Source organism: Camelus dromedarius, chromosome 4 (assembly GCF_036321535.1).
Source record: "Camelus dromedarius isolate mCamDro1 chromosome 4, mCamDro1.pat, whole genome shotgun sequence".
Lineage (NCBI taxonomy): Eukaryota > Metazoa > Chordata > Mammalia > Artiodactyla > Camelidae > Camelus > Camelus dromedarius.
In genome coordinates this window covers 82,235,517-82,261,742 of record NC_087439.1, presented here as the reverse complement: position 1 = coordinate 82,261,742, position 26,226 = coordinate 82,235,517, and the positions used below count along the sequence as shown (strand labels likewise).

Genomic DNA, 26,226 nt, shown 5'->3' with positions numbered 1-26,226 from the left:
GGGACGGAAATCACCAGATGCCCACCCCACAGCCCAGCTCCACACACCCTCTTCTCAGTCACACTGTATTCAGTTCCCCAAGGCCTGAGATTCTCTTTAGTTCCCAACTGAAATCTGAAAGTGAGACTAACTGGCTCCGCTGTTTTGTTAGGTGGTGATTTCCACGCCAGGCCACACGACAGGCGCTGCTGGCTGAGGACGGGTGGAGGGGCGGGAGTACTACCTGATCCCATCAGCAAGGGCACAGCAGGGTCAGAGACGGGGTCTCACAGTTCAAACAAGGCTGCTTGGCCTGCCCATTGGGGAAGAGCTACGGGTGGGACAGTTCCTGTTAAAAAGAGGCAGCAGACCAGCAGGCCTCAGGAGTGATACCTCCAAGTACACCCCTGACATCTGGAGTGGAAACAACTTTATTGATACCTGAGAAAAAGTGCAGGACAAACATTCCTACTGATCACTTAGCCCGTCCCCTCGGGCCAGGTCACCCAGAGGCCGACCAGTCCTCCCGCCCTGCCCTTGAGCTGTGGGTCATTTGGAGCCTCCCTGGCCAGCGCCCAAAGGCGGAAGAAATCCACAGCCAGAGTCTGGAGAGAGAGCATCTGCAGCCATGGCTCCCGAGGCCGGGGGCAGGGCCTGCACAGCAGCCTCACTGGACAAGCTCTAGACCCTCTTGAGTCACGGTCCGGAGTCCAATGGAAAACAATTCCTCCCAGGGCTCCCGGATCCAGGCCAGCAGGGCTGTCAGCTGCTCCGGACACACAACACGGAGAGCCCAAAAGCTTTCCAGCCGGGACACCTGGCAGACAAGCAGTAGTGAGGTGAGACCCACAGAGGGCCACAGCAGAGCAGGGGGCCAGGGAGTCCTCGGGGATGACCCGCTGCCCTTCCTTGGCTCATGGCCTCTTCCCTTTCCCAAGCCTGTGTCACTCCCTGTGAAAGATCCTGACTCTGAGTTTTTTAAACAGAACCCAATCGACACTGACTGAAGAGCCCCAAAGGGCTTTCACATTCACCATCTTCTTTGATCCTGTTTCTAGAATGTCAATTCTGGAGTCAATTCCAAGGAATTGCTTGGGGTTCAGTTCCTAGCTCTACAACTTGTGACTTGGGCACGTCAGTTGACATCCTCAAGCCTCAATTTCCTCACCTATGATTGGTCTAGTAACTACCTCCTCACGTGGGGGCTGTAAAGATCAAATGGCTGGCACACAGGCCCAACCAATCACAAACTCAAAGAAGCCAGGTGCTTCACTAGGGCCTCCCAGCTAACCCAAGGCTGGGCAACGAGTCCAGGGTGTTCCACTGCCTCCCTTCCTGCTGTCCAAACCCCGTGACAGCCCCCCAGCGCCCCGCACCCTAATTTTCTGTGTTCCAAATACCACGACTGCCCACAGCAAGTTCCATCCAGCCCCAGTTCCTAGACCCGCTTCCCACACCGCCCACCACCTCCACCCCCACCTCTCTCCCCCCACCTCACACACACACACACACACACACACACACACACACACTCCCACACCTCGTCATAGAAGACCAGCCGCAGGTCCTCCGGGGCCACACGGTAGAGCAGCACGGAGCTCAGGCTGCTGAGCGGCTGCTGCTCCCTGACACGCACTGAAGGGCCTGGCCTGGAGGGCGGCGCCTTCACAGAGACCTCACCAGACACTGCTGGAGGAGGGTGCTCTGCCTGGGACCCCGTGGGGTCCTCATCTAACAGGTACAGGGTGCACAGAGTCAGCAACAAGGACACAGGGCAGGCAGCAGGGCCTGGAGGGAAAGAGGCAGGGTGAGGCCCGAGTGGAAGGCCACAGAGGAGCCCAGATCCCTCAGGGCGGCATCCCAGGGCCGCCTGGGAGAATGACCAACTGAGGTGGCCACAACGTGGCTTATGCCTCTGGAGGCCGAGGCCCTCCCTTTCCCAAACCCCAGGGATCTCTAGCCTCCAAAGCCTCTGAGGCCCAAGACAAAGGGAACCTGCCCCACCACCCATCCGTCAGAAAAAGGACCTGCTCTCGCCTTCACCAAAAGGATGAGGCAGAGCAGACCCAGATGATAAGCTTCACATCACAGAAAACCTGGGCCCAAAAGCAAAGGTCTTTGGGCAACAGAGGCCCCAGGGCACCTCCTAGCCCCTCTCAGAGAGACTGGGAACAAGGAGACTGTTATTTGGGTAGGAAGTCCACGTCCCAGCACTGAGAATTGCTACAAGGGCACGGAGAAGTGCTGGGGGACCGGGACAGCGACCTCACCTTCAACCAGGAACACCCGTAGGTAAAAGAACCGGGGAGGCTCCGAGGAAGAGTCTCTCTCCAGCAATGGCCTAGGGGGAAGGCGGCGGGCCCAGGAAGGAGAGATCAGCCAGGGGGTGGGAAGTACGCAAGGGGGGAAGAGCAGAAGGCCAGGCCTGGGTCAGGAGGCATGGGCGGGAGGACAGGCGGCAGGCCCGGGTGCTCAGGGCGTGCTCAGGGCCTGCCGAGGGCCAGGGCTTGTGGAGAGAGGGCCTGTGCTCCAAGAGCCACCGTCTGGGCCTCAGCCCGGCCTCCACCTCCTAGCCACTCACCAGAGCCGGTGCTTCGGGGTCACCTCCTCTTCCGTGGTGCTGACGCTGCTCCTCCGGGTGGGGGGCAGAGACTGCAAGACATCTGGACAGAGCCAGCCAGGGACAGGGAGCCCTCAAAGACTCCATCTCTTCCATCCCAACCTCTCAACACCTTCCCAATCTCCGCACTGCTAGATTTCAGGAACTTCCAAGAGGGACGAGTCCTGTTACCTGGCTGTCTCCATCGTGGGCACCGCACTTGGGCGCTGTGGCCCTTGGCCCCCACCCCACCTTCCCTCCTCCCCCTCCCCTCTCTCACCAGCGAGCTCCTCCAGGAAGGCCCGGCAGTGCTTCGCATCTCGGGGCAGCAGGACACAGCTGCCCGCCCCAGCTGCCCACTCCAGCCACAGGCTCTGTCCTGCCAGGCCCAGCTCTATGCTACTCAGATCCTGCAGGGGGACGGCCAGGGTCAGCTGCAGCCAGCTAGCCGGAGGCCCGCTGGGGAGACAGTGAGGGCAGAGTGGCAGAAAAGAGTGAGAGCAGAGTGAGACCACGGAGGCCCAGACCCTTCCCTGGCCGCGGCCCTGCTCACTTACCAGATCTCCCCTGTCACCTTCAACACATAGAGCCTGTGATCAGACACGACCACAAGACACAGAAACTCCCCAGGGTGGCCTGGCAATGCCACTGGCACCTAAGGGGAAGAGGACGTTGATGAGAAACAGGACTAGGGAGGCAGCTGCCAACCTGAGAGCTGGCTACTCGTGACAGGGCCTGGGCCCAAGTCCTCACGGGTCACCCACCCCAGCCATGCTCTCCACCCCACAGCCCCGCCTGCACTAAGACCTGCGTCAGGCTCTTGGCAGGTTTCCCTGCCTGTTATTTTGCCCCCTCCAACCCATCCTCCACCCCCTGACAGAACGACTGTCCCCAAACACAAAATCAATCAACACCTCCCTGCTTCCAAGCCTTCAGTGGCTCCTGCAGGCCTCAGATCAAGTCCACACTCCTTGGCAGGCACAAGACAATGCTCTGAAACCACCCTTGCCTGCCTGTTCATACTCCTCCTGGGACACTTGCCCCCACCCCACCCCCGGCTGCCCCAATCACGGCCAGTTCTCCCCACTAACTAATCTCTCAGATCTCCGTGCATTTGCTGCTCCCTTTTCCCAGAACATTCTTTTCCTCCCTCCTCTGTAACTCATCCTTCAAGACCTGGATTAGCCATCATCTGCAGGAAGGAGAGGCTTCCTGGCCCACTCAGGCTGGACTGACTGCCCCTCCAGGGCCTGAGCCCGACTCCGGCACTTTCACACAGCATCACAGCTGTCTGCTCCTCATGCCAGGATAGAAGATGGAGGGCCAGACTGATGTACGCTATCTCCCTAGTGTCATGCCAGTGCTAGGACTGCCACGAGAGGGTCCGATAGCCGCGTGTATTCACAGTAACAGAGGCCCCGTTTACTGAGCCCCAGGGGCCGTGCTAGGCAGCCCTCAGACATCAGCTCTCACATGTGTTCCATACTCCTTTACGGTAGCTATTGTCATCCCCGTGGAGACAGGAAACAGAGACTCAACTACCAAGGAGCGTGTTCACAGCCACACTGAGAGCAACTGCCAGGGTTCAAGCTGGAAGCCAGACTTGGTGGCTCCAGAGTGACTGCTCAGACACAGTTGGCTGCAGTGGAAACAGGCAGACACCCTGGTCATTTGGGGGCACAGAGCAGAGCCAGGCTGGCACAGACCTTGAGGCAGCACTGGAACTCCTCCTGGGCATCGGTGAACACCTCGACGTCCAGGAAGAGCCGGAGTCGGTGGTCCACAGAGCGAAGGCCACAGCGCTCAGAGGCTGGGGGCAAGTGGTGGGCCGTCAGCCTGTCCCCACTGCCCCGGTCCTAGCTCCCCTCCCCCAAACAGCACCCCTGTCTCTCTTGGCCTATACTCACGGGGGCTGAGGCTCCAACTGTGGTGGTCATGGGAGACTGGAGCCTGAGATGGGGCACTGCTGGTGTGGTTGCTGTGGCCAGGAGGGTCATGGACAGCACTGGGGGACTGTGAGGGGGCTGGAAATCGCTCTCCCGGTCTCTGCTCCCCATTGGGGGTTCCCCGGGACACAGCCAGGAGAACCACGTGATCACTACCACAGTTTGGACACACAGCAGGCGATTCTGGAGGGGAAATGGGCATAGTCCCCATGAACCCCGCTGCGTGTCACCACACCCCCTACCATGCTCATAACACACACACACACACACACACACACACACACTCTTAGGCCCACCTGGGCCCACATTTTCAGCTTCACATACCACCCACCTTCCTAAACCACCTGATGACCCCCACAGGCCCAGCTGCTGACCAGTCGCTCCCCAGCCAGTGAGGGATGAGCAACCCAAAACCACAGCCCACAGCCTCCTTAAAATACACTCGGCCTTCTCATTTCAGGCCCTCTCAGGAGTGGGTCAAACACAGACAGGCCCTGCTCTAGGCCCCTCCCTCAGCCTTGGGCTGGGCGTGTACTTGATGTCTGAAAGCCCTAAATCAACAGGTGGGGAAGGCAGGGGGCCAGATAAGGGTCCAATTCCAGGCTCCGTCTCTCAAATGCTGTCATCTAAGCAACTGTGACAAGTCACCTAAGCACTGTGCCTGGCTTCTCATCTGTGAGATGGGGATGATGACAATGTCTATCCTGGAGGGTGGTCAGCATGAGCAAATGGAATCAGGTAATGGAATCCAGGACACGGATCAGAGACAAGACAGGAAATATTCTTTGAGAAGCTACAACAAGCTGGGGACGGGCTAGACCTTTCGACAAAAACTCCCCCAATTCCACATTGCACATGAGGAAGACAGATGACATCACTAACACACCCACCCAAGACCACAGGGCTGGGGGTCGTGGTGGCAGCTGCCAACTGCGGAGGACCTTGGTTCTGCGCCAGGCACTGTGCCTGGTGCCATTTAGTCACATTTAAACCTCCTAACATCACAGGGCACGTTCATTCTCTTTCTTGCTCAGACAGGGTAACGAAGGATCAAATCAAAGGAGAATGGAGCACACAAGAATGTTCACAACAAATGCCACCACCAAAGGGACCCCGGGGCCACATGACGCATGGAGTACAGACAGGGTCCGGGACGAGGTGGGGCTATTTCTGTTGCACACGCTGTGCTGCCGGGCCTCAGGAGCCTGTGGTCACCTGGGCAGGTTCAGGGTCAGGAATGGAGAGGGCTGTTTTCTGGGTAAAATTTAAACCCTTGCTCTAGCGGCTGCCAAGAAGAGAAAAGTTAATAATAAAAATCATACATTTCAACATAGGTGTTATCAAGAATACTTTTTTCTTCCTCAGTGTCTTCTGAGGCACGGTTTTTTGACTGGTCTACAATGGAAAATCTCTCGTCTTGAAGAACAGAACAAGAGATGCCCCGAGGTGCTCCTCCGTATCAAGTAGCTCACAAGGTCAGTCAGGGAGGACAACCTAAGCCGACTCCCAGAGCATCCTACTCAATGGCCAGACAGCCCAGCACTGCAGGGAGGGCTCACTGGGCTTTATGCAGTTTCTGAAATATTAGCCAGAAAAGGGGGGAAAAGCCTCCAAGTTATGAAAAAATAATGAGTACACTTGAACAGCTACAGAGATTGTATTTCCTGACTTTTAGTGGGGGGAAGATGTAATTTTTTCTTTTCTTTGTTTTTTTGTAAATGTGGCAGGCAGATGGTTTTAATTTTTCCTCCAGGCAGAAAAGTTGGTCTCCGTCCTTTTCTTCCCTAGGGCTCCCCCTCCACATTCCCTCCCTCGAAGCCACTTTCCCAGAAGCAGCAGGAGGCGTGCATGGGGAGGGAAGTCAAGGGAAGGGCCTGTACCTGTCTTCTGGAATAGAGGTCGCCAGCCTTCTTCACTGTCCAGGCCCTGCCTGGGCTCCTCTGCCTTGAACTCATGGCCACAACGTAGACATTGGAGTCTGCCCTCCGGTGGGTCCCTTGTTCCCCCAAGCTGCTGCTGAGCTGAGGTGGCTGCTGGGGTCAACACAGCAAGCAGCTCCTGGAATAGGGTGGGCCAGACCCAGCTGTGAGCAGGACCCCAGCCCTCAGCCTTTCAATCTCCCCCCGCCCACCTGGGCCCCTGCGCTAGGCCCCGTCACCTGGATGGCTGCCTGGGCATCTGGCTCCAGCACCACATAGCGACGCAACTGCCGATCCCGGCAAATGTAGGAGAAGCGCAGAACAAGGATGGGGCCCCTGGGGCATGGGTCTGAGCCCTGCTCAGGAAGAGGGGGTCAGAAGGACTCAGGTTCTACTAAGAGCATGGAGGAAAACAACCGCTCCGGACTCTGTTCAGATGCTTTTGCTGACAGCCACGCTCTAGCCCAGAAGCTCTGCTCCTCAGCCCAGCCTCCCCAGCCACCTGGGGACCCGCCTTTGCCCCCACGGCTCCTCTCCCTGGCACCAAGCTCAGCAAGAGACCGTGGGAGACGCCCAGCCCGCACCTGGCACCCGACGCCATGCTGTCGGAGTCGGCTCCTGAAAGAAGCCCAGCACCTCTTCTGGAACCCTCGCTTCCCCTGCTCACCTCGGGCGCTGCTTCTCTCTGGGTCTGGGTCTCCGTCTCTATGTCAGCTGCCTCCAGACTCTGGAGCTCAAGCCGTTCCAGGGTCCGAGCCGCTTGGAGTTCCACCTCAAACAGGTGGCCAGAAGTGACCCAGAGAAAGCATTCCCTCCCCCGCACGCCCCCGGGTCCCTCCAGGGGACACACCAACATGGGGCGGCAGAGCTCCACTGAAGAGAGACCAAGAGGGTGGCCCTGTAAGAAGGGTGACATACCCAAGACTGCCCTCCTGTGGGGTAGGCCATCCATCCAAAAGGGGTCAGGTGCCCGCACCTGGGTTCTCCTAACCCTCCCAGACACGCCACCAGCACCTGGTCCCAGCCTCCCCCGTGGTCACTGAGCACTCACCCTCCATTTCGTTGTGCTCCTGCTCCTCCTCCTCTTCCTCTTCCTCCTTTCCTCCCTCCTCTTTTCCCTGCTCCTCCACCACCTCCTCCTCCTCCTCCTCCAGTAGCTCCGGCTCCACCCTGACTTCCTCTGCCACTTCCTCTGGAGACTCCCTCTCTGGGGGCAGAGAGCCTGGCACAGTCTCAGGGCTCGGGACATCCAGGGGCAGGGTGCTGAGGGCAGGGGTCTTGGAGGTCGCCAGAACAGGGGTCCCAGAGGCCTCCAGGTGATTCCTATACTGCAGCCAGTCACAGCCAAATCGTTCTCGGAAGCTGTTCATGAGTTCAAGTTCCCGATGTTGCTGCACAAACCATCCTGGGCAGGTAGGGGAGCGCACAGGTAAGCAAGCCCAGCCCCACCACAACCCTGACAACCCAGCCTCTTCAGAGTGTGCTCCTCAGAGTGAAGTAAAGGGGGTGTAATGGCAGGGGGAGAGGGAGGTCAGAGAAAGGCCAGAGGCCTCCCCTCGGCAGCACGTCCCAAAGTCTGTTTTACAGAACACTGCGGTCATGTGCAACTCTGGAGTGCGCAGCACCTGCTGCTTGGGAGAGTTGAGATACACAGTAGTAGCACGTTTAATGTCCTGAGATGTCCTGGAGGGAGGACACCTACATAACCCTGTTTACCCTAGCTTCTCCCAAGCTGATCGAGTCACGGAATCCTCTCATTATATTATCTTCTGACATCCCACAAAATTAACATTCCATGGAAAACCCTTTGGAAAATGCTGCTTGGGGACAGTCTCTGCTCCTTTCCCAGACTAAAAGGAAAGAAGGACTAGGAGAGCCGCCACAACGCTCCACTCCACCAAAAAAAGAAGTCCTCCTGACTACAAGACTGGAGAGTGCTGGACTGGGGCAGGGGGCAGGACTGACTCACCAGCCGGGGAGGGGTCCAGAGTCCGGGGCTCCGGGTCTGTATCACTAGGTTCCGAGATACTCGCCCGCCTCACACGGACTCGGCTCTGAGATTGGGTAGAGGGACCACATTCTATGAAACCCAGGGCCTCCCACCCTGCCATCTGGGGCCACCTACCTAACTACCCAAAAAATTCACCCACAAGCAAGGATAAGCCCTTACCATTCCCAGCACAGCGGCAACCCAGAGCCCTCGTAAAGGCAACCGACCCCTAGCAAGAGGCAGCCTAGGACACCAGTTACCTTAACCTTACGAACAGGAGGCTGGGCCACAACGCCTCCCGACGAGGGGCTGTCACTCAGGTCGGGGCCGCCAGAGGTTTCGGTGGTACTCCCCACTAGCCAAGGCAGAGGCAGGGCTGGGGGCCCAAGCCCTGAGGATGTGGAGGCCTGGTGCGGGGTGACAGGAAGGAGAAGGAGGTTGGAGCCAGGAGAGCACCTCTGCCCTGCCCAAGCTGGGCCTACTTTCCAGCTGACCAAGAAGACCCTGACCTGGACAACCATCTGTTTCCCTCAACTAGCACCCTCCCTTCATGTCCTCCCAAATCGACCCCACCCCCTTCACTCCCACCACACAAACCTGAAAATCAGTCAGTGACAAGGCCTTTCCATCAAGAAGGAACTGAGCAAAGATAAAAGGGGAGGGGCGTTGTCAGTGGGGGGAGCGCATGCCCTAGAGAGCCCCAAGCTGGGGCTGGGAGCCCTCCTAGTCCTATAAGGACCACCAGGCTTGGTGGGTGTAATGGCTTAATAAGCAGGGGGACCAAGGCTTTGGCCCCTCACCTAGGGGTGGGGTGGGGAGAGGCCTGGGCAGGGAAGGGAAAGCAGAATGGACTCAGGAAGACCACTCACCCCGGTGGCGGCGTCCCTGGCCCGGGGTGACAAGTACTGGGCAGTGGCTGCTCGGTGCGCTGGGTGGAACCACAAAGGATTCCCCTCCAGGTAGAGCTGAGGGGCAGGAAGAGACTTAGGTGGGCCATGGGCCTCCCTGGGTGAGGAAGGGTACTGAGCAACTCAGCATGGGAGGGAGGGAAGGAGGGGCATGAAGCCCACCCCCAGGTCCTCACCTTTCGAAGCTCAGCCAGCAGCCATAGCGGCGACAGCTCCCTGTGTCCTTCCAGCAAGTTGTAGGCCACATCCAGGTGCCGCAGGTTCCGCAGCTGCTCCAGGCCTGGGACAGAGGTGAGAAAGGAGGACGGGCAAGTGGGCGAGCAAGGCTGGAGGGGGTGTGGGACAGGGTGGGGGCGTGCTGCAGGAGGGCGCAGAAGAAAGGCCATCCTGGGCACCTCAGACCTGCCCAAAAGCCTGCATGAGGCTCTGGGGGACACACGGGTCCCAGGCCACCCTGAGTCACACAACACTCCCATCCCCACCCATATCTGCCCCGCTCCCCCACACCTTGGCCTCCCCTCTCCCCCACCACATGGCCTCACTCACCATGCAGGCTCTGGAGCTCATTGCCTCGCAGTATCAGGGTCCCCAGAGCAGCTCCCGAGGGGCCCATTTTCGGCACCAAACGCAGGTGATTATAGGAGATGTCCAGATGGCAGAGCTCAGACAGTTCCTGGGAGTGTTGGGGGTGATGAAGATTCTCTCCTTGACCAAACTCTAGCCAGGCTCCTCTGAGCCCTCTTCTCGACTAGGCCTCAAGCTTGACCTATCAAGACTGCAGACTCTCAACACAAATGATTTCAACCACTCTTCTACCCACTACCTTCACACTCAAAGACTTAAACAAATCTACCACAGTTTCTAACGGCTCCAGAATGACAACTCCAGCCCCCTGACATTGCTGCCCTGAAAAACTCGAGGCTGCCAGAATTTCATTTGTTTCAGCCAACACCTGAAGAGAGGGCCCCTGTCTCCCAGCCTCCATGGGAGGGTAAGAGTCTAACTTTGGCAAGTAGCAGCAGGCAAACCCAGACAGGTTTCACGTGGACTGATGCCCCCTTCCTGCTTTTGGTAAATTTCCACTTCCCTGACTTCAGAGGAACCTGGCTAGAGTTTGGTCAAAGAGAGAATCTGCTCAAGGCCCTGCCGTCCACCTCCCCACTCCCTCACTCTCCCTTGAGAACAGCTGGTTACCTCTGCACAAATCAAACTTGAGTTCAACTCATGCTGAACAGTTTATTACAGATTAGAATGGTTTTACCACTAGTTAAATATCACGACAGTTTATTAACATTTTAACTAGTATCTGCTTTTAGCCCTGACAGGGAGACATGGGAGAAGGGTTTTTCATCTTCACCACAAAAGCTACCCTTTTCTGAGCTAGGTGCTGGGCTAAACAACATCAGATACTCTTCACAGTCATCTTAACACCATAAAAGTAGATACTTCTATGATTTACTTTACAGATGAAAGAACTGAGAGATTAACTAATTTGTCCCAAGTCAAACAGGGACTAGGAGTTGAGATTTAAATGCTGGTTTGTCTTATGTTAGAGCCTGTGCCTCCAAACAGTACTGCCTCCCCACATGTGGCTCTATGTGGGGCAGAGGAGTGGGGAGATAGGCAAGAGCAAGTTTAGAGTAAAACCAAGTCCAAAAGAGAGGGTCAGAGGAGAACGATCAGAGGCCCGTGTGGCACCAGCTCAGCCAGGCTGCTCATACCCACCATCAGGAAGCCCTCGCAGTCCTGGACTTGATTGTGGCTCAGGTTCAAGAAGCGCAGAGCCGACAAGAGACGCTTGGGGGATGGGAAGAAAAATCGGGAAATTAAACGTCCCTGGGCAGCCAGCTGGCCCTCCCCACTAAAGGCCCATCCCTGTCATTCCCCAAAGCCCCTTCCAAACTTCACTCACCAGCGAGCTGTCTAAGGCAGTCAGTGCATTGTAGCTAAAGTCAGCGGAGAGCAGAGCCAGCCAGGGCAGGGCAGAGCAAAGGTCACCACCGCAGGCTGAGAGGAGCTCCTGAGCAGGCAGACGGGGGCTCTTACCTCCACTCTCCCCTCCCCCCATGCCAAGGCCACGGTCTGTCATCTGCCCAATCATTCACTCTTTAAATACTAAGCTCAGTTGGGAGATGCAGGTTTAAAGAAAGCCCAGGGCCCCAGCCCCAAGGAGTTCACTGTGGGGAGAGTGGGGAGGCAGACAGGAGAATATGGACTACAATATGCTAGGTGGGACTGTAAATATATGGACAGGCACAGGGAGCAGTGGGGGCACAGCAGAGGGGGCAAGGACACTGTCCAGAGGGAGGCAGGAGGCAGGGAAGGTTGCAGAGAAGGAAGAACGTCGGAACTTGGTCCTCCGTGTCCCTCAGGACAAGGCATCTGGGTCCATCCCTCACCCTCCTCACCTCTAATGCCTGGAGGCTCCTGCTGCAAGTCAGGGTCTCCAGCTGGGAATAGATACCACGGAGGCCACGGAGGCAGTGGAGGGGGACACCTCGGAGCTAGGGCAAGGCAAGGGAGGGAGGAAGACTAAAGCTCACAGAAGACAGAAGTCTCATCCCCACTTCCCCTGACAGGGAGGATGGAAAAGATGACAGAGCCACCAATGGTTCAGGGCAGCATTAAATGGAAAAGGGCATGGGTGCCCCATCACTGCAAATCAGTGAGCACACTCAGGTCTGCCCGCCTAGTCCCCAAACAAAAGAGGCCATCTCTCTTTCCCCTCTCTAAAAGGCTGCTCGAGTTTTGTGCACCAACATCCCCCATCACCCCATACCTCCAGCCGCCGAAGGGACTTGAAGGGGAAAATCTTGATGGGCCCTGGGAGGCCAAGATCTGGGACATGGACCAGCTAAAAGAAAAAACCCTCAGGTCACAGAGGCTGGGCACGTGTCCCTTTCCTTGGCCTCTCTTCCTTAGCACAGCCAGTCACAGCCCTCACAAAGTCTGGACCTCGGCCCTGAAGGCTTCGTGCATTCATGCCGTACCCCCAGCCCCACCTCCACTACTCTCTTGGGCTTTTTGTACATTCCCACCCCAGAACCTTGAGTGAAAGCGTTTTCTGCAGCACATCGAAGAGGAACTGAAGCTGGAGGATGACGGGGGAGTCGGCAGGGTGGGAGGGCAAAGCCACAAAGCCTGTCTGGCCAGGGCCCCATGGCCCCAGGTGCAGCTCAAATACTTGATTCAGCTGCTGCAGTGTGGCAGTGAACAGGCTCAGTGTGCTACAGCCAGACAGGACCACATCCCCTGCAGGGAGAGGGGCAGACAGGAGGGAGACATAAGGAAAGGCTCTTTCCCTTTATTCTAAGACTTGTGACAACAGGATACACCCACTCCAATTCATACTGTAGATCCTCCACTGCAGGACCAAACTTTCCATCTTTTCCTCACTCAAAAGTCTTCAACGGCTCTCCTCTATCTTCAAAGAAGTCCTAGCTTTTCAGCCTCATATATCAGATTGCTTCACTACAAGACCCTGACTTTTCTAAATTTTCCTTCCCCTTCTGCTCAAAACAGCCTGGTCTACTCACAGTGCTAGAAATACAGCTGACTTGGTTGCAGTCCTCTCATTTTCTGACACAACCCCTTCTACTCTGCTCAGCTCAAGACCTACCTTCTCCAGGAAGCTTTCTCAACATGTAACACTGCTGAACTTTTCGCTATAATCACTCACTTTACATAAAAGTTGACTGGGTGTTTCATCTGTATTTCTTTTTCCGATTGCAAAAGTAACATGCACACTTACAGAAACTTTCAAACAACACTAAAATGCATGTCATGAAAGAATAACCACTCATTATAGCACTAAGGTATTGGTATTACTGTCACCAATCAGACTGTCATCCTTGAGGGCATCTTTTGGTATTGATTACTGCATCTAAAAAGAGTACAACTATAAGGCAGGCATGCAGAAATTTTTTTTTAATTTTTTGAAAAAACAAGCACAGACTAAAAGGATGCTGCAGAAATAGTACAGAGAGATCCTCTTATACCCTTTTGTACCCTTAAAATGACCCCTCAATGGTTATATTTTATATGGAGTACAATATCAAAACCAGGAAAACATAGTTCTATGCCATTTTGTCCCGTGTAGATTCCTGTAACCACCACCACAATCAAGATACAAAACTATTTCACCACTGTAACACTCTCCCTCCTGCTACCTCTTTAGTCACTTGCACCAGTGCACCCACACACTCACACGCAAACACCCATGCACATACGCACGCACGCACGCACGCAATCATCCCTAATCCCTGGAACCAAGTCAGATTTTTGCTGAATAAATTATCAAATCTTAAAACCTTGTATTAAGGTTTTTCTATGTACTAGACACAGGATAGATACAGACATGATTCAAGGACTCTACCCACCCTCAAAGAGCCTCCCAGTCTAGAAAAGGAGATAAGACACGTGCACAGTTAATATTACAAGCCAGAAAGTAAAACTGCTATAAAGAGAGATTCCACAGATACCATCAATAGGGGTACAGAGTGATGGAAGGCAGTTGACATTAACTAAGCAATATGGGCTAGACATATGTTACTTCATTTAAATTTTATCAGAATCTCCTAAAAAGCACTGTTAAAACACCTCTTACGAATACGGAAACTGGAGCTCAGAGAACTTAAAAATCTCAGTTGAGATCATACAGCTGGTAGGAAGTTGCTACTTCTGTCTTATCTCAAAGTGAGGACTTGTTCTGCCACAACTAATGCCAACCACTACTGAACAACTACTATGGCTCCACTCTGCCCAGGATCTGAAGGAAGAAATTATGATTACTACCAATTTTGAGCACTCACTACGTATGTAAACACTGTACTAAATGCTTTATATGAATTAAAATTAACTCCCATAACAACCTTTGAGTTAAGTACAATCATTATGCCATTTTGCTGGAGAGGAAAACTGAGTCTCAGAAAACTTAAACAACTTGGTCAAGTTTGAAAGAGTTGGGATTCCAACCCAGGTGGGGTCTGACTTCAAATCTTGTGCTTTTAGTTATACTTAACGCTATGCCACAGAACAATGATTATAACCACTTCTTGGTCTCGAAGGGTTAACAGCAGAGTAACGACCATTTTCCTCTGAGAGTATCAGGGAACGCTGGAAGGAAGTGGCCCTGGAATTTGGCCTGGAAAGATGGCTATGGTTTAGACTGTCAAAAGACACAGGACACCAGACCGAACAAACTCCGGAGGAGTGAAGAAATGAATGAACTCTTTGACACCCAAACCCTCGTGACCTTAAACAGCTGGAACTCCATGACTTCTAAAGGGGAGTGACTCTGGAAGGTAGGAAGCACCCCATCTTGCCCCAGCATCAGCCCACCAGGAAGTCCACTCACCGGACTCCCGCAGCAGCCACGCGAGCTTCCACACCAGGGAGTCCCGCGGGGCGGTCGTCATGGCCACAGGACGCTGGGGGCGGAGCCTAAGAAAAAGAGGAAGCGGAAGAGCTTCAGGTGGGTGGTAGTGCCAAAAGGCCAAGACGTTCGCACAAAAAGACACGGGGAGAAAAGAGCATGAAAGAGCAAGAAAGAGCACCTCCATGGTGCCCTTCCAAGGAGTAAAAGGCCCGGTTCCAGCCGACTCACCCTCGTATGTGATCCTCCCACCAGCTCTGCAGCCCGACGCCTATCAATAATGGAGAGGAAGTCCCGCCCCGGAAGAGAGGCTCTCCGGAGGGGCGGCCGGAAAGCAGGACACCGCTGCCGGAAACCACTCCGTAAGTCGTGCGAAAGTGTCGGTTGGGGGCGGTGCCCGCTGGTTCGCGCGGGGGCGGTCCTTCGGCTTTTGCAGCTGCTGGGGCCCCGACCCCCGCCCAAAGCTGGACCCCTGTGGCTCCCGCCCCTTTGTGGGCCCCGCGCGGCCTGGGACGCTCTCTGCGCTCGCCTGGGGCCCCTCCCGGCTAGTGAGGAAAACTTGACTCGTTGTTTGCAGACTGGGCGGGGAAGCAAAGTTTGGAGAAAAGGAATTTTCTGTTAGGAAAAGACCAGTTCAAAGCAACATTCGTTTTCCAATTAAAGGAGAGCGTGTCCACCATAGGAAGGAGTTTTTCGACATCTGTGTGAAAGAGCTGGGGCTGGTGGAGGTGCCACTTTTGAAGTTCCTTTGACGATTTTTCCTTAATCTCCCTCCAGACTCGCTTTTCTTTTTCCTTCAGCAATGTTGGGCTCTCATATTAGCGATTGGTAACTCTCCACATGCAGCTTGTCCTTTATTTTTACTGTGTTTAATCTCATAACAGCCGGTTTTGAAAGTTGTTACTGTTTCGGGTTTGAAAATGAGAAAACAGATTAACAAAGCCTGAGTTACTTGCGAAGGTCGTTCAATTAGTAACAAATAGCGTCAAGATTGCCAAAGTTTTTTGATTCTAAGATCCCATTGCAGCTTTCACCTGGCTCTGGGTCAAAAAGGACATCTATTACAGAACTAGACTAAGTAAAGAATAATGTCTCTTACCAGAATTTCTGGTTTTCAGGGAGGTGTTGGTTAGTTGCTTTTTTTTTTTTTTTAATGTAGTGCCCAACTTTCTGATTTATTTTCAAAATGAATCGTAAGCCAGTTGAGAGTAGAATTAAGGTCAGAGTCACCTTTATCCCAAGTTGCAAAATTTGAAGGATCTTATTTTCTAAAGACAAAATATTTGAAATGGCAATACATGCCACTAAAGCACAAAGTTTGGCGATTATGTCATACTACGTGTGAACTGAGCAGAAAGCCCAAAAGGGAGTGAACCGGACTAAGAGGAAACACATCATGAACAGGAAAGCAGTATACAAATGTAAAGTAAAAGTAGGACCTCAAAATACTTTTGTAGAATTATTAATCCCAGAAAGGTGATGATTGTCAGTCCCTGTTTATCAGTCACTCAGAAGTAGGGAGGGCAGTTCTCCCAAACTGTTACTGCTAATTCTAACCTCTTTAGACAAGAAGAGACAGATTCTTTTAAAGTTTCTGACACTGCAATGCTTTGAAATCAGTGTTGGGGTGCCTCCAGAGCCCACAGTTTGTCACCATTCATATGGGTAGCCCTTATAGCCAGATTTGTTCTGCAGCCCCTCAAATGTGAAAGGGGGACAAAGAGCAGCAAAGAAAACTGAACTGCAGAGAGAGAAAACATCTACTGAGAGAAGCAGCAACAAGAGACTATGCAGTTCTTTTTTCCAGCCCTCTGGGAGGCCCACTCCCCTTTCTGCTCTTGGCCTGCAGAGGAGGCCTTGGCCACCTTCCAAAGAATTCTCCCCACCGCATCCCCTTTTTCCCCCTAAGTTAGTTTCCATGTATTTCTGTAAAGTGCTACCATAAGAACCTGGACTAAGACAAAACCTTTTCAAAAACTTAAAGAGTAAAAGGAAAAAAAGTTTTCCCGTTCACCATAACAGAAACAAAAAAGAGAGAGTATATACCTAGAACGTTTTGAGAAATAAGCCATATCGATACTAAGAAAATCAGAAAACTTTAAGGACATTAGACATGGCCTAAGTAAATGAAAAGATAACATGTTCCTGATGAGAAGATTCAATATTATAGTAATGTCAAATTAATGCAATTTCCATCAAAATCTCAATGGGAAGATTTTGGAACTTGACAAGTTGATTCTAAAATTCCTCTAGAAGACTAAACACACAAGCACTGCCAAGAAACTTTGTGGGGGAAAAAAAGCACAAGAGGCACTTCTTGCCCTGTCAGATAGCAAACTGTCCTATAAGGCCACAATAACCAAAGCAGCATGATACTGACAAAGAAATAGACAAATATTGACAGAAACAACCAAGATTACATGGCAACTTTTTTAATTTTTATTTATTTATTTATTTATTTTTACTATCCACAGTAAAATTGACTTTAATGGTTTAAATGAGTGTTCAGTAGTTTTGGGACAACTAGCTATCCATCTGAAAAAAAAACTAAGCTCCTTCCCTTATATACACCACACACATTAAATTCCAGGAGGATTAAAGAGCTAAACATTGTTTTAAAAATTAAATCTAAGGACTCTTTGAAGTTTGAAGTTCAAATTCACCTCTTAAAGAATTATTATCTTTAAAAGGCATGCAATGCCATTTTAAAGAAATTGTTCTTAGAAAGTAGTATGTGTATGCCCTACTACTGCACAATTTCATATTACCATGAATGAAATTGTGTTTCTCAAATAAATGCCATAATATCTTGCTCTTACACTCTTTTGAGTTTTATTCCCAAAGAATAACACTCCGCCTAAAATCAGAAATGCGTATCAGGCTTCACCCCCACGTTATTGTGTGAGGAGAGAAGTGAGTTGTAAGCAGCTGCTACTGGTAGCTTCCCTGCCACCCCTAAGTTTCCTGGGGTAACATCTGCAAAATGCTTGTTACCAAAGGGGTAAGGGAAGGTGGGCTGGTTACTAGCTTAGGCAGCAGGGATGGAGGGAAAGGAAGAAAGGGTGTCTTGACACAAGAACAACTACCAGAGAATATAAACTTCAGCATCCTGGTCCAAAGCTTGCTTGTTCCTGCTACCATAGAACATGCAATCCCCTGGACTGTTGCCCACAGGGGAACAGAAGTAATAATTCATTTCTAGGACATGAGCCATTGTCTTGGATCTGGACCTCACCACTCTGGAGCAGATCGAATGACTGAGATCTAAGGATTCCTCCAAAATGAAAAATTCACACTTGAAATTTCTTTGTAGGAAGGGAGGATGAAATTGGATCATTTACTTGTTCAGTCAACTAGGTATCTTCATGGAGCAGGAAGTGGGGGGGGGCACATGGAAGAGAATGAAGAAGTGTAGGTATTACCTCCAAAATAGATTTGATAAAACAGTTTGTACTAGAGAGGAGGCCATGTGCCTGGCCCCAAAAGCCCCAGGATTGAGTGGTCAGAGGCAGTTCTGTCTACATAAGTAACCACACATCATGTCTCTCGGTTCTGCTGCCAGACCTAGCCACAAAAGATTGGCCCAGGAATTGGCTGAATCACCAAAAGCAAATCAGCAGCATTGCAGGAGATCTAGCATGAGAGCTCTGCACTGGACCATGACCAAGCAAGCCCATCCAGCCTGGTTCCAGGAGAGACTGAACATGAGGTGCACAGGGGGAAAGCTGGAGAGGCAGAAGCCAAGTTCAATGTGAAATCAGAGAAGCTGGAGCCTGAGAGTGGCTGACTGAAAAGCCACAAAATAACAATATTTCAGTGACCCAGCAGCAGATGTGGTCACCTAGCCCAAGAGGAATTTGCAGTTCTGCACAAAATACACTAAGGGATTCCCTGAATGGCTTCATAGTAAACCTGAGGTCACCAGAGAGTGCCTTTAATTGTCTGCCCTGGAAACCCATGAAATCATCTGAGAAAGGGGTTAAGAAGGGCTATAAGAAAGATCGGCCATGTTCTTAATTCAGAACACAGAAAGAAAAGGATGAGATGAAAAATACATTCCCCATTCAAGCTGATAGGAAAAGAACAAAAATCTGATAGGAAATGTGAGTGGAGGCACCTATGGAGAAGAGAAGAAAGCAGGCAGAATCTCGGGGAGGAGGAGAAAGTCACTGTTTCAGGCATAACCCAGGGAAGGCCGGTTGGCAAAGTCAGGTACCTATGTGACAAGTGTCTTCATCTCAATTCTGCCTACACACAGGGCTGGAGAGAGGAGAGAAATGGTCCATGACAAGAGAAACTGCAAATGAAATAGCAATAAAACCTGCAAAGTGAAACAGGATACGAGTGAGATCAGAGGGCTTAGGGTCTCCAGGACCAGGAGAAGGGGAAAGGCAGAGGCTGCTTTAGAATCTCAGTCTTTGTAGAACCTCAAAGTTAGAGCAGCCTTTCATTCTTTCATTCTTCAACAAATATTTACTGAGCCCTGAACGTGTTCTAGATTCTGTGCTGATTCTGGGTAAATACAGGCAATGACAGTATGCTTCTTGTTCTCAACAAGCTGGCAATGTGGTGGAAGAGATGGCAGCGATCACATCCCAACATTGTATCTGCTTCCTATTGCTGCTGTAACAAATTACACCAAACTTAGTTGCTTAAGGCAGCACACATTTATTATCTTATAATTCTAAAATCAGAAATCCAAAACTGATCTCACTGGGCTAAAATTAAAGTGTCAGAATGGCTTTGTTCCTTTCTGGGGGTTCCAGGGCAAAATCTGTTTTCTTGTCTTTTCCAGCTTCTCGAAGCTGCCTGCTTCCCTAGCTCGTGGCCCCCTTCCATCTTCACAGCCAGCAATGACTGAGTGATTCTTTCTCACATCGCATCATTCTGACACTGACTCTTCTGCCTCCCTCTTCCACATTTAGGGACTCTTGTGATTACATTGGGCCCACCTGGAAAATCCAAGATAATCTTCCTATTTTCAGGTCAGTCGATTAACAACTTGTAGATTCCATCTGCAGTATTAATTCTCCCTCCCCATATAGCATAACATATTTACTTGAATAAACTTGACATGTAACATTGTGTCAATTTAAAATGTACATATAACATTTGCACAGGTTCTGGGGATTAGGATGTAGACATCTTTAGGGGAAGTGGACATTATGCTGCCTATCACAAATGTGATGCATGGTAGAGACAGTGCGATGGGAGATGGTTCTGGTCCAAAACTGAATACATGGTGCAGCCTCTCCCTCCCATCCCAAATGGTTAGAAATAACAGAAAAGATGTAAAAATGAGTAGATAAATTCATAATCATCCTGGACAACAATGAGAACCCTTGGTGGACCAGAAACCATGAGGAATCCCTAAAAGAATGATGGCAGGTGGAAACTGATCAGAGAAGAAAACCACAGCCCAAAATGTGCACAGCAGTAGACTGCCACAGGAGTTGAAAACAGCATCAAGGGCCCTCCATGCCCAAAGAGGGTGGATCCTGGGAGCTCCTGGGCTCAGGAGCCACCAGCAGGGCAATGATTATTCAGCATGCCACAGCATGTCAACCACTCCACATACACTCCCCTTTCTTGTCCAATTCCAGCAGGATTATTTGCCTTCAGGTGGGAGCAGTAGATATAAGATCTTTAGATGGAGAGAAAGGACAGTGTTCCTGGTGACTAGATACATAGGAGGAAAAGGAAGCACCCACTTGCAGAAGATGAGCTACCAAAACAGCCCCCCATAGCAGTTACTGACAGAAGAGTATGATATACATCATGACAAGCTCTCATTACCCTTTTGCTAAGAAATGTACAACGGAGAGAACAAACGGTCAAACAGAAATCTGAAATAAAGGATAAGCTTCCAGCCAATAATTACCAAACGTTGGGAGAAAGTCAACATCTTTGTTTTTGTTTTTTTGGGGGGAGGTAATTAGGTTTATTTACTTTTTTATTTGACTGGAGGTGCTGGGGATTGAACCCATGACCTCATGCTTGCTAAGCATGCGCTCTACCACTGAGCTATAACCTCCCCACAAGAAAGTCAACCTCTTAAAGGAGATATCAAATCCAATGCATAGAAGAACTTTCATGCAGTGAAATAAATCATAGAACAAGAATAGGACTTTAGAATAATTATTACATTCTTGGATAGAAAAGGATATCACAATGATTTTTTTTAAAAAATCAACTGAAAAATTGAACATGAGTATGAAATAACAAGAACCCCTCAAAAGAATGATCAGAATGAGCACAGCTAAAGGGTACATGCATGACTGGGACGGTTGAACAAGTATATTTTTCTATCACATAACACAAGACAAAATACGCAAAGTATTTTATTTTTGAAAAAGCTAAGATACGCAGAGGGTTGATCTAACACTTTCAATATCAGTTAATATAAAGTTCTGAAAGAGAAAAAAGAAAGAATATGAAAGGAAGTTATCCTCAAATAAGTAAAAGAACAAAATATCCCAAAATTGAAGAAAAAACATGAATCTCCAGTTCAAAAGGGCCCACCAAATGCCAATTAGAATCCCTTTTTCAAACTAACAATGTGGCTCTATTACGGTGCAATTTCAGATGCCATGGTAAGGAGGAAATCTTGAAAGCTTCCACTTAGGAGATGGGGGCAGGGGGAGCAGATGAACTATAAAGGTATGAGAATCATATACACATTAAGTCTCATTGAAAAACAGGATACAAGAAGCAAATGGAGAGAATTTTTCAAAATTCAGGGGAAAAATATCTTTGAATCTAGAATTGTATACAAAGCCCAACCACCATTCAAGTATGAAAATAAAAAGACTTTTTTCAGTTACGGGGGACTCAGAAAGTTTATCACCTGCAGACTTACTCTGAAATAAGCAATAAAGGAGGAGATCGATACTAAGAAAAATGAGCCCAAGAAAAGGGAGAGGCCAAAAGCTATGGTGAGCAAAGACTTTAGTAAATTTGTTCAAGCTCAGGGTAGGACAAAATAGGAAGGGAAAAAAGGGGGTGAGGTGGGTGGGGAGAAACATTAAAAGCATAAGAAGGCAGGGAGCTGGCAGAGATGGTGAAGGCAGCACCTAGTCCACAGAGTAGAAAAGGAGATCTTTAGGGCTGTGACCCTCAAAAGCACAGGATTTGCAGAATTTGATAAGAATGTGAAGACCTTGCGAAGAAATCTGAAAATAACCAGAGTGATGATGTATTGAGAAATAAATTGACCTTGGCAGAAATGTATGAAGATGAATGGAAATGCAAATCTTCTAAATATGATAGACCTAAAATTACGGTCTTTAAAAGCGCATGAATACCACCTCAAACATTTTCCCACTGTTGGGGAGATGTTCATTTATTTGCTTGATGTGCTGACCACCACATCACTCCATTGTAAGGTTCTGGTCAAGTGAACATGGATACAGTGGATTACATATAATTTGACCTTCCACTGGGCACATTGTGAATGAACTTTGCAAAGAGGCAAGGGAACATGGGACTGTTCCTCTGCATTTAGCCTCAAGAGCTTCAGGTGATAACAAATCTAACTCATCTACAGGTGGAGGGTACAGATTGGATCATTCCTTTTGTAAGCGGTCTGAATACAGCAATGAGAAAAAAATTAGCTGCGAGATGTTCAGATTCTGCTTAAACTGTGAAGTAACAGTTTTAGTTTAGATAATGGAGAACTGAGACCTTACAGTGACCCAATAAATGTTCAGTTTCTTGGATTTGTTAAGAGAAGGGTGGCTCCCTTTGCACACATGCCTGAAACTCAGCAACTTATATTAGAAATTTTTTAAAGTGGCATTATTGATGGCAGAAGATTTCAAAAGAAATTCTCCTGGAGCTTCTGCAACTGGTTCAGGGTGACCAAGTGAATTTGGATATGCAGGGTCATCAAAATCAAGAATACATACAACCTAGAGCAAGGCTCAAGGCTTTTTAGTAGAGAAAGCAAAAACTTGGAAGCCTTACACCTGAAATAGTCAGTACGTCTTCCTCCCCAGAAGCGAAGAAGAACTCAGTACTTAATGCAGTTGTTCCTGCGGACGATACAGTGCCCATGACAAAAATTCAAATCAGGTTAGCCGCTGAGAGTCACTTGATACAAATATTCAACAGTACACACAGGATCCTAGATGTTCCCAACTTTATTGTACATTCCCATCCTGAATTTGCAACTCTTGACTTTGTTTTTGTGTCTTTGTTTCCAGAGAGCTCATAGATGAAAGCCTGATACGAGAAGCAGGTATTCCTAATGCTGTGATACTCCAGCAACTAAAATAGCATTGTTCCAAGCCATGAAGTAGCAGATAGGAAAGGTGATGTGCCATATTAATAAGGAAAATACTTCCAGCGTGAACACAATCAAATTATTTTTGTTACTTTTCCAGATACATTTTGGGTTTATTCTATCTTCCAGCCTTAGTATAGATACATTTGGACTAGGAATAGCTCTTGAGATAAGTATGTTTTGAATTTTTAGTTGCAAGGCTGGCTTATGTTGATAACTTTTGTACATCCAGGCAAACCAATTTGTTACATGCTCAGTGTTAATGTAACAACATTCTTGAGCAGAAACAAAAATAAGCAAAACCCCTTTTTGATAAATCATTTGGTAAAATTCGCATTTCAGTTTCTTGATGCTGCATTGACCAATAGCCATTAAGAAATCTTTTTGTCAGATAAGTTGAAAGGTTTTTTGTCATATACACTGAAAAGTATTTACATTCTGATTTTGAAATAGTTTGATCATAGAATACTTATTTCTCCTATTAAGATTTATGCATCTTTTAAATTATTGATTTAGCTATATTACTAGTATCAAAAAATACAGCTTGGCATTTTGGGGGAGGGTTGCTGAAAAGGTATTTATTATTAAGATAGCATTTTTTAAGGTAGGTTTCTGACTTTTTATACATACATATATTTGTTTTTGTATTCTTTTTCATTATAGGTTAATACAAGGTATTGAATAGTTTCCTGTGCTATACAGTATAAACTTGTTATTTATCTATTTAAAACATAGTGGTTAGTATTTGCAAATCTCGAACTCTCAATTTATCCCTTCCCACCTTCCTCCCCACCAGTAACCATGAGTTTGTCTTCTATACCTGTGAGGCTGTTTCTGTTTTGTAAATAAGTTCATTTGTCTTTTTTTAGATTCCACATATAAGTGATGTCAATTTTTCTTTCTCTTTCTAGCTTACTTCTCTTGGAAGACAGTCTCCAGGTCCATCCATGTTGCTGCAAATAGCATTATTTTATTCTTTTTTTATGGCTGAGTAGTATCCCATTGTATAAATATACCACAACTTCTTTATCCAGTCATCTGTCGATGGACATTCAGGTTGTTTCCATGTCTTGGCTATTGTATATAGTGCTGCTATGAGCATTGGGGTGCATGTATCTTTTCGAATTAAAGTTCCCTCTGAATAGATGCTCAGGAGTGGGAATCCTGGATCATATGGTAAGTCTGTTTTTAGTTTTTTGAGGAATCTCCATACTGTTTTCCATAACAGCTGCACCAAACTACATTCCCCCCAACAGTGTAGGAGGGTTCCCTTTTCTCCACACCCTCTCCAGCATTTATTGTTTGTGGACTTTTTAATGATAGCCATTCTGACTGGTGTGAGGTGATACCTCATTCTAGTTTTGATTTGCATTTCTCCAATAATTAGCAATATTGAGCAGTTTTTCATGTGTCCATTGTCCATTTGTATTTCTTCATTGGAGAATTGCTTGTTTAGGTTTTCTACTCATTTTTGGACTGGGTTGTTTGTTTTTTTCTTATTAAGTTGTATGAGCTATTTATATATTCTGGAAATTAAGCCCTTGTCAAATATTTTCTCCCATTCCATAGGTTGTCTTTTTGTTTTGTTTATGGTCTCCTTTGCTGTGCAAAAGTATATAAATTTAATTAGGTCCCTTTTGTTTATTTTTGCTTTTATTTCTATTTCCTGGGTAGACTGCCCTAGGAGAACATTGCTTAGATTTATGTCAGAGAATGTTTTACCTATGTTTTCTTCTCAGAGGTTTATAGTGTCTTGTCATATGTTTAAGTCTTTAAGCAGCTTGGCATCCTTGTTTATAGAGCTATGACCATCATAAACTAGAAATAAAAAGACATTAAGATCAGCAGTCCTTAGGTAGATGTGTTAAGTAGCACTTCAAAATCAAGTAATACTGTCCCCTTTAGAGCCTGTCTTGATCACATTAGTTTATTCATTCAGCACATTTTTCTAGGAGATCCACTATATATATTTAACACTATTCTAACTGCTCAACCCAGAATATATTCTACTCTGAGACAAAACTAGTACATAAATCCAGGAATGTATTTTTTTGTCAGACACACGGGATCTAAAGAATGACCGCATAAATACTTGAAATTCTGCTGAATTTCATATTTCCTGGATGAGGTAGGATACATCAGGAATGACAGAGAAGCTTTTTCTTCTTCCCAGATACCACTTCATCTTTGGTCACTATTCCTGGTAGTTTTCTATTGCTGCCATAACAGATTACTACAAATTTAGTGGCATTAAATAACATAGATTTATGATCTTACAATTCTGTAGGTTAGAAATCCAACTCACTGAAATAAAATCAAGGTGACAGCAGGGCTACATTCCTTTCAGGAGGCTCTAAGGGAGAATCGTTTCCTTGCCTTTCCAGCTTCTATAGGCTGCCTATATTCCTTGGCTTTTGGTCCCCTTCTCCCATCTTCAAAGCCAGCAACATTGCCTCTCTGTGACTCTTCTCTGTCATCACATCTCTCAGACAACAGCCAGGAAAGATTCTCTGTTTTTAAGGACTCGTGTGATTAGATTGAGCCCACCAAATAATCCACAATTACCTACCCCATCTTAAAGTCTATAGTAACCTTAATCATATTTGCCAAGCCCCCTTTGCCATGTAAAGTAACATATCACAGGCTCCTTCTGGAGGCTCCAGGAGAAAATCTGTTCTTTGCTTCTTGCAACCTGTAGAAGCTGCTGGCATCCCTTGGCTCATGGCTCTACCACTCTAATCTCTGCTTCTGACCTCACATCTTTCACTACCAGCTTTGGTTCTCCTGCCTCCCTCTTAAAAGGAACCTTGTTATTACACTTGGCCTACCTAGATAATCCAGGATAATCTCCCTATCGTCTCAAGGTGCTTAATTTAATCACATCTGCAAAGTCCCTTTTACCATGTAAGGTAACATGTTCACAGATTTGGGGACTAGGAAACAAACATTTTTGGAGGGCCATTATTCTGCATGCTGCAGTCCATCTCTGCCCCACACATTCGCTCCATACCAAATAAATTCACCCCCTTCCAAATGTGTTTAAAAATTTCAGTCCATTATAGCCTCAACTCAAAATCCAAAACCTTATCTGAATTTCACTAGGTTAAAAGTCCCAAATCTCATGATTTAAATTATCTAAATCAAGTATAGGTGAGGATTTGGGTATGATTCCTGGGGCACAATACCTCTCCATCTGTGCACCTGTGAAACAAATTACCTGCTCCCAA

The 26,226-nt window shown here is 48.7% G+C and overlaps 1 protein-coding gene, 1 long non-coding RNA gene and 1 pseudogene across 3 annotated transcripts; 2 read left to right on the top strand and 1 right to left on the bottom strand.

Annotated features, from left to right (window-relative positions):
• Window positions 1–394: 394 nt before the first annotated feature.
• STK11IP (serine/threonine kinase 11 interacting protein) lies at window positions 395–15,009 on the bottom strand. Of its 2 annotated transcripts, XM_031452257.2 has the most exons (25): window positions 14,947–15,009; window positions 14,698–14,783; window positions 12,388–12,593; window positions 12,121–12,195; window positions 11,750–11,845; window positions 11,254–11,361; window positions 11,067–11,138; window positions 9,888–10,014; window positions 9,518–9,621; window positions 9,303–9,398; window positions 9,031–9,072; window positions 8,694–8,840; window positions 8,413–8,497; window positions 7,495–7,848; window positions 7,111–7,316; window positions 6,683–6,799; window positions 6,405–6,582; window positions 4,486–4,707; window positions 4,285–4,388; window positions 3,136–3,233; window positions 2,859–3,037; window positions 2,561–2,642; window positions 2,250–2,320; window positions 1,520–1,767; window positions 395–796 (listed from the first exon to the last, which is right to left on the bottom strand). In XM_031452257.2, the coding sequence occupies exons 2-25, from the start codon at window positions 14,756–14,758 to the stop codon at window positions 647–649; spliced, it is 3,228 nt and encodes a 1,075-aa protein (XP_031308117.1). In that variant the 5' UTR covers window positions 14,759–14,783; window positions 14,947–15,009; the 3' UTR covers window positions 395–646. The 2 variants fall into 2 exon arrangements, 1 of the variants encoding a protein (XP_031308117.1); XR_004136862.2 differs by lacking the exons at window positions 395–796; window positions 1,520–1,767 and having other exon boundaries at window positions 2,254–2,320; window positions 2,561–2,744.
• On the top strand, window positions 14,823–24,001 carry LOC135321163 (uncharacterized). The gene is made up of 4 exons (XR_010380700.1): window positions 14,823–15,077; window positions 19,641–19,700; window positions 22,920–22,954; window positions 23,911–24,001. It is a non-coding gene; the product is annotated as an uncharacterized LOC135321163 (long non-coding RNA).
• Window positions 21,273–22,505, top strand: LOC105096138 (UBX domain-containing protein 2B-like; annotated as a pseudogene).
• Window positions 24,002–26,226: the final 2,225 nt, after the last annotated feature.

What these genes read in the sequence shown, in the direction of transcription:
- STK11IP (XM_031452257.2), bottom strand. Translation starts at nt 14,758, where the DNA reads ATGACGACCGCCCCGCGGGACTCCCTGGTGTGGAAGCTCGCGTGGCTG. An exon ending in TCTGGACCCCTCCCCGGCTG is followed by an intron (nt 7,849 to 8,412) that starts GTGAGTCAGTCC and finishes CTACCTGCCCAG; the next exon opens with GATGGTTTGTGCAGCAACAT. An exon ending in GGAGCACAACGAAATGGAGG is followed by an intron (nt 7,317 to 7,494) that starts GTGAGTGCTCAG and finishes GTCTCTCTTCAG; the next exon opens with TGGAGCTCTGCCGCCCCATG.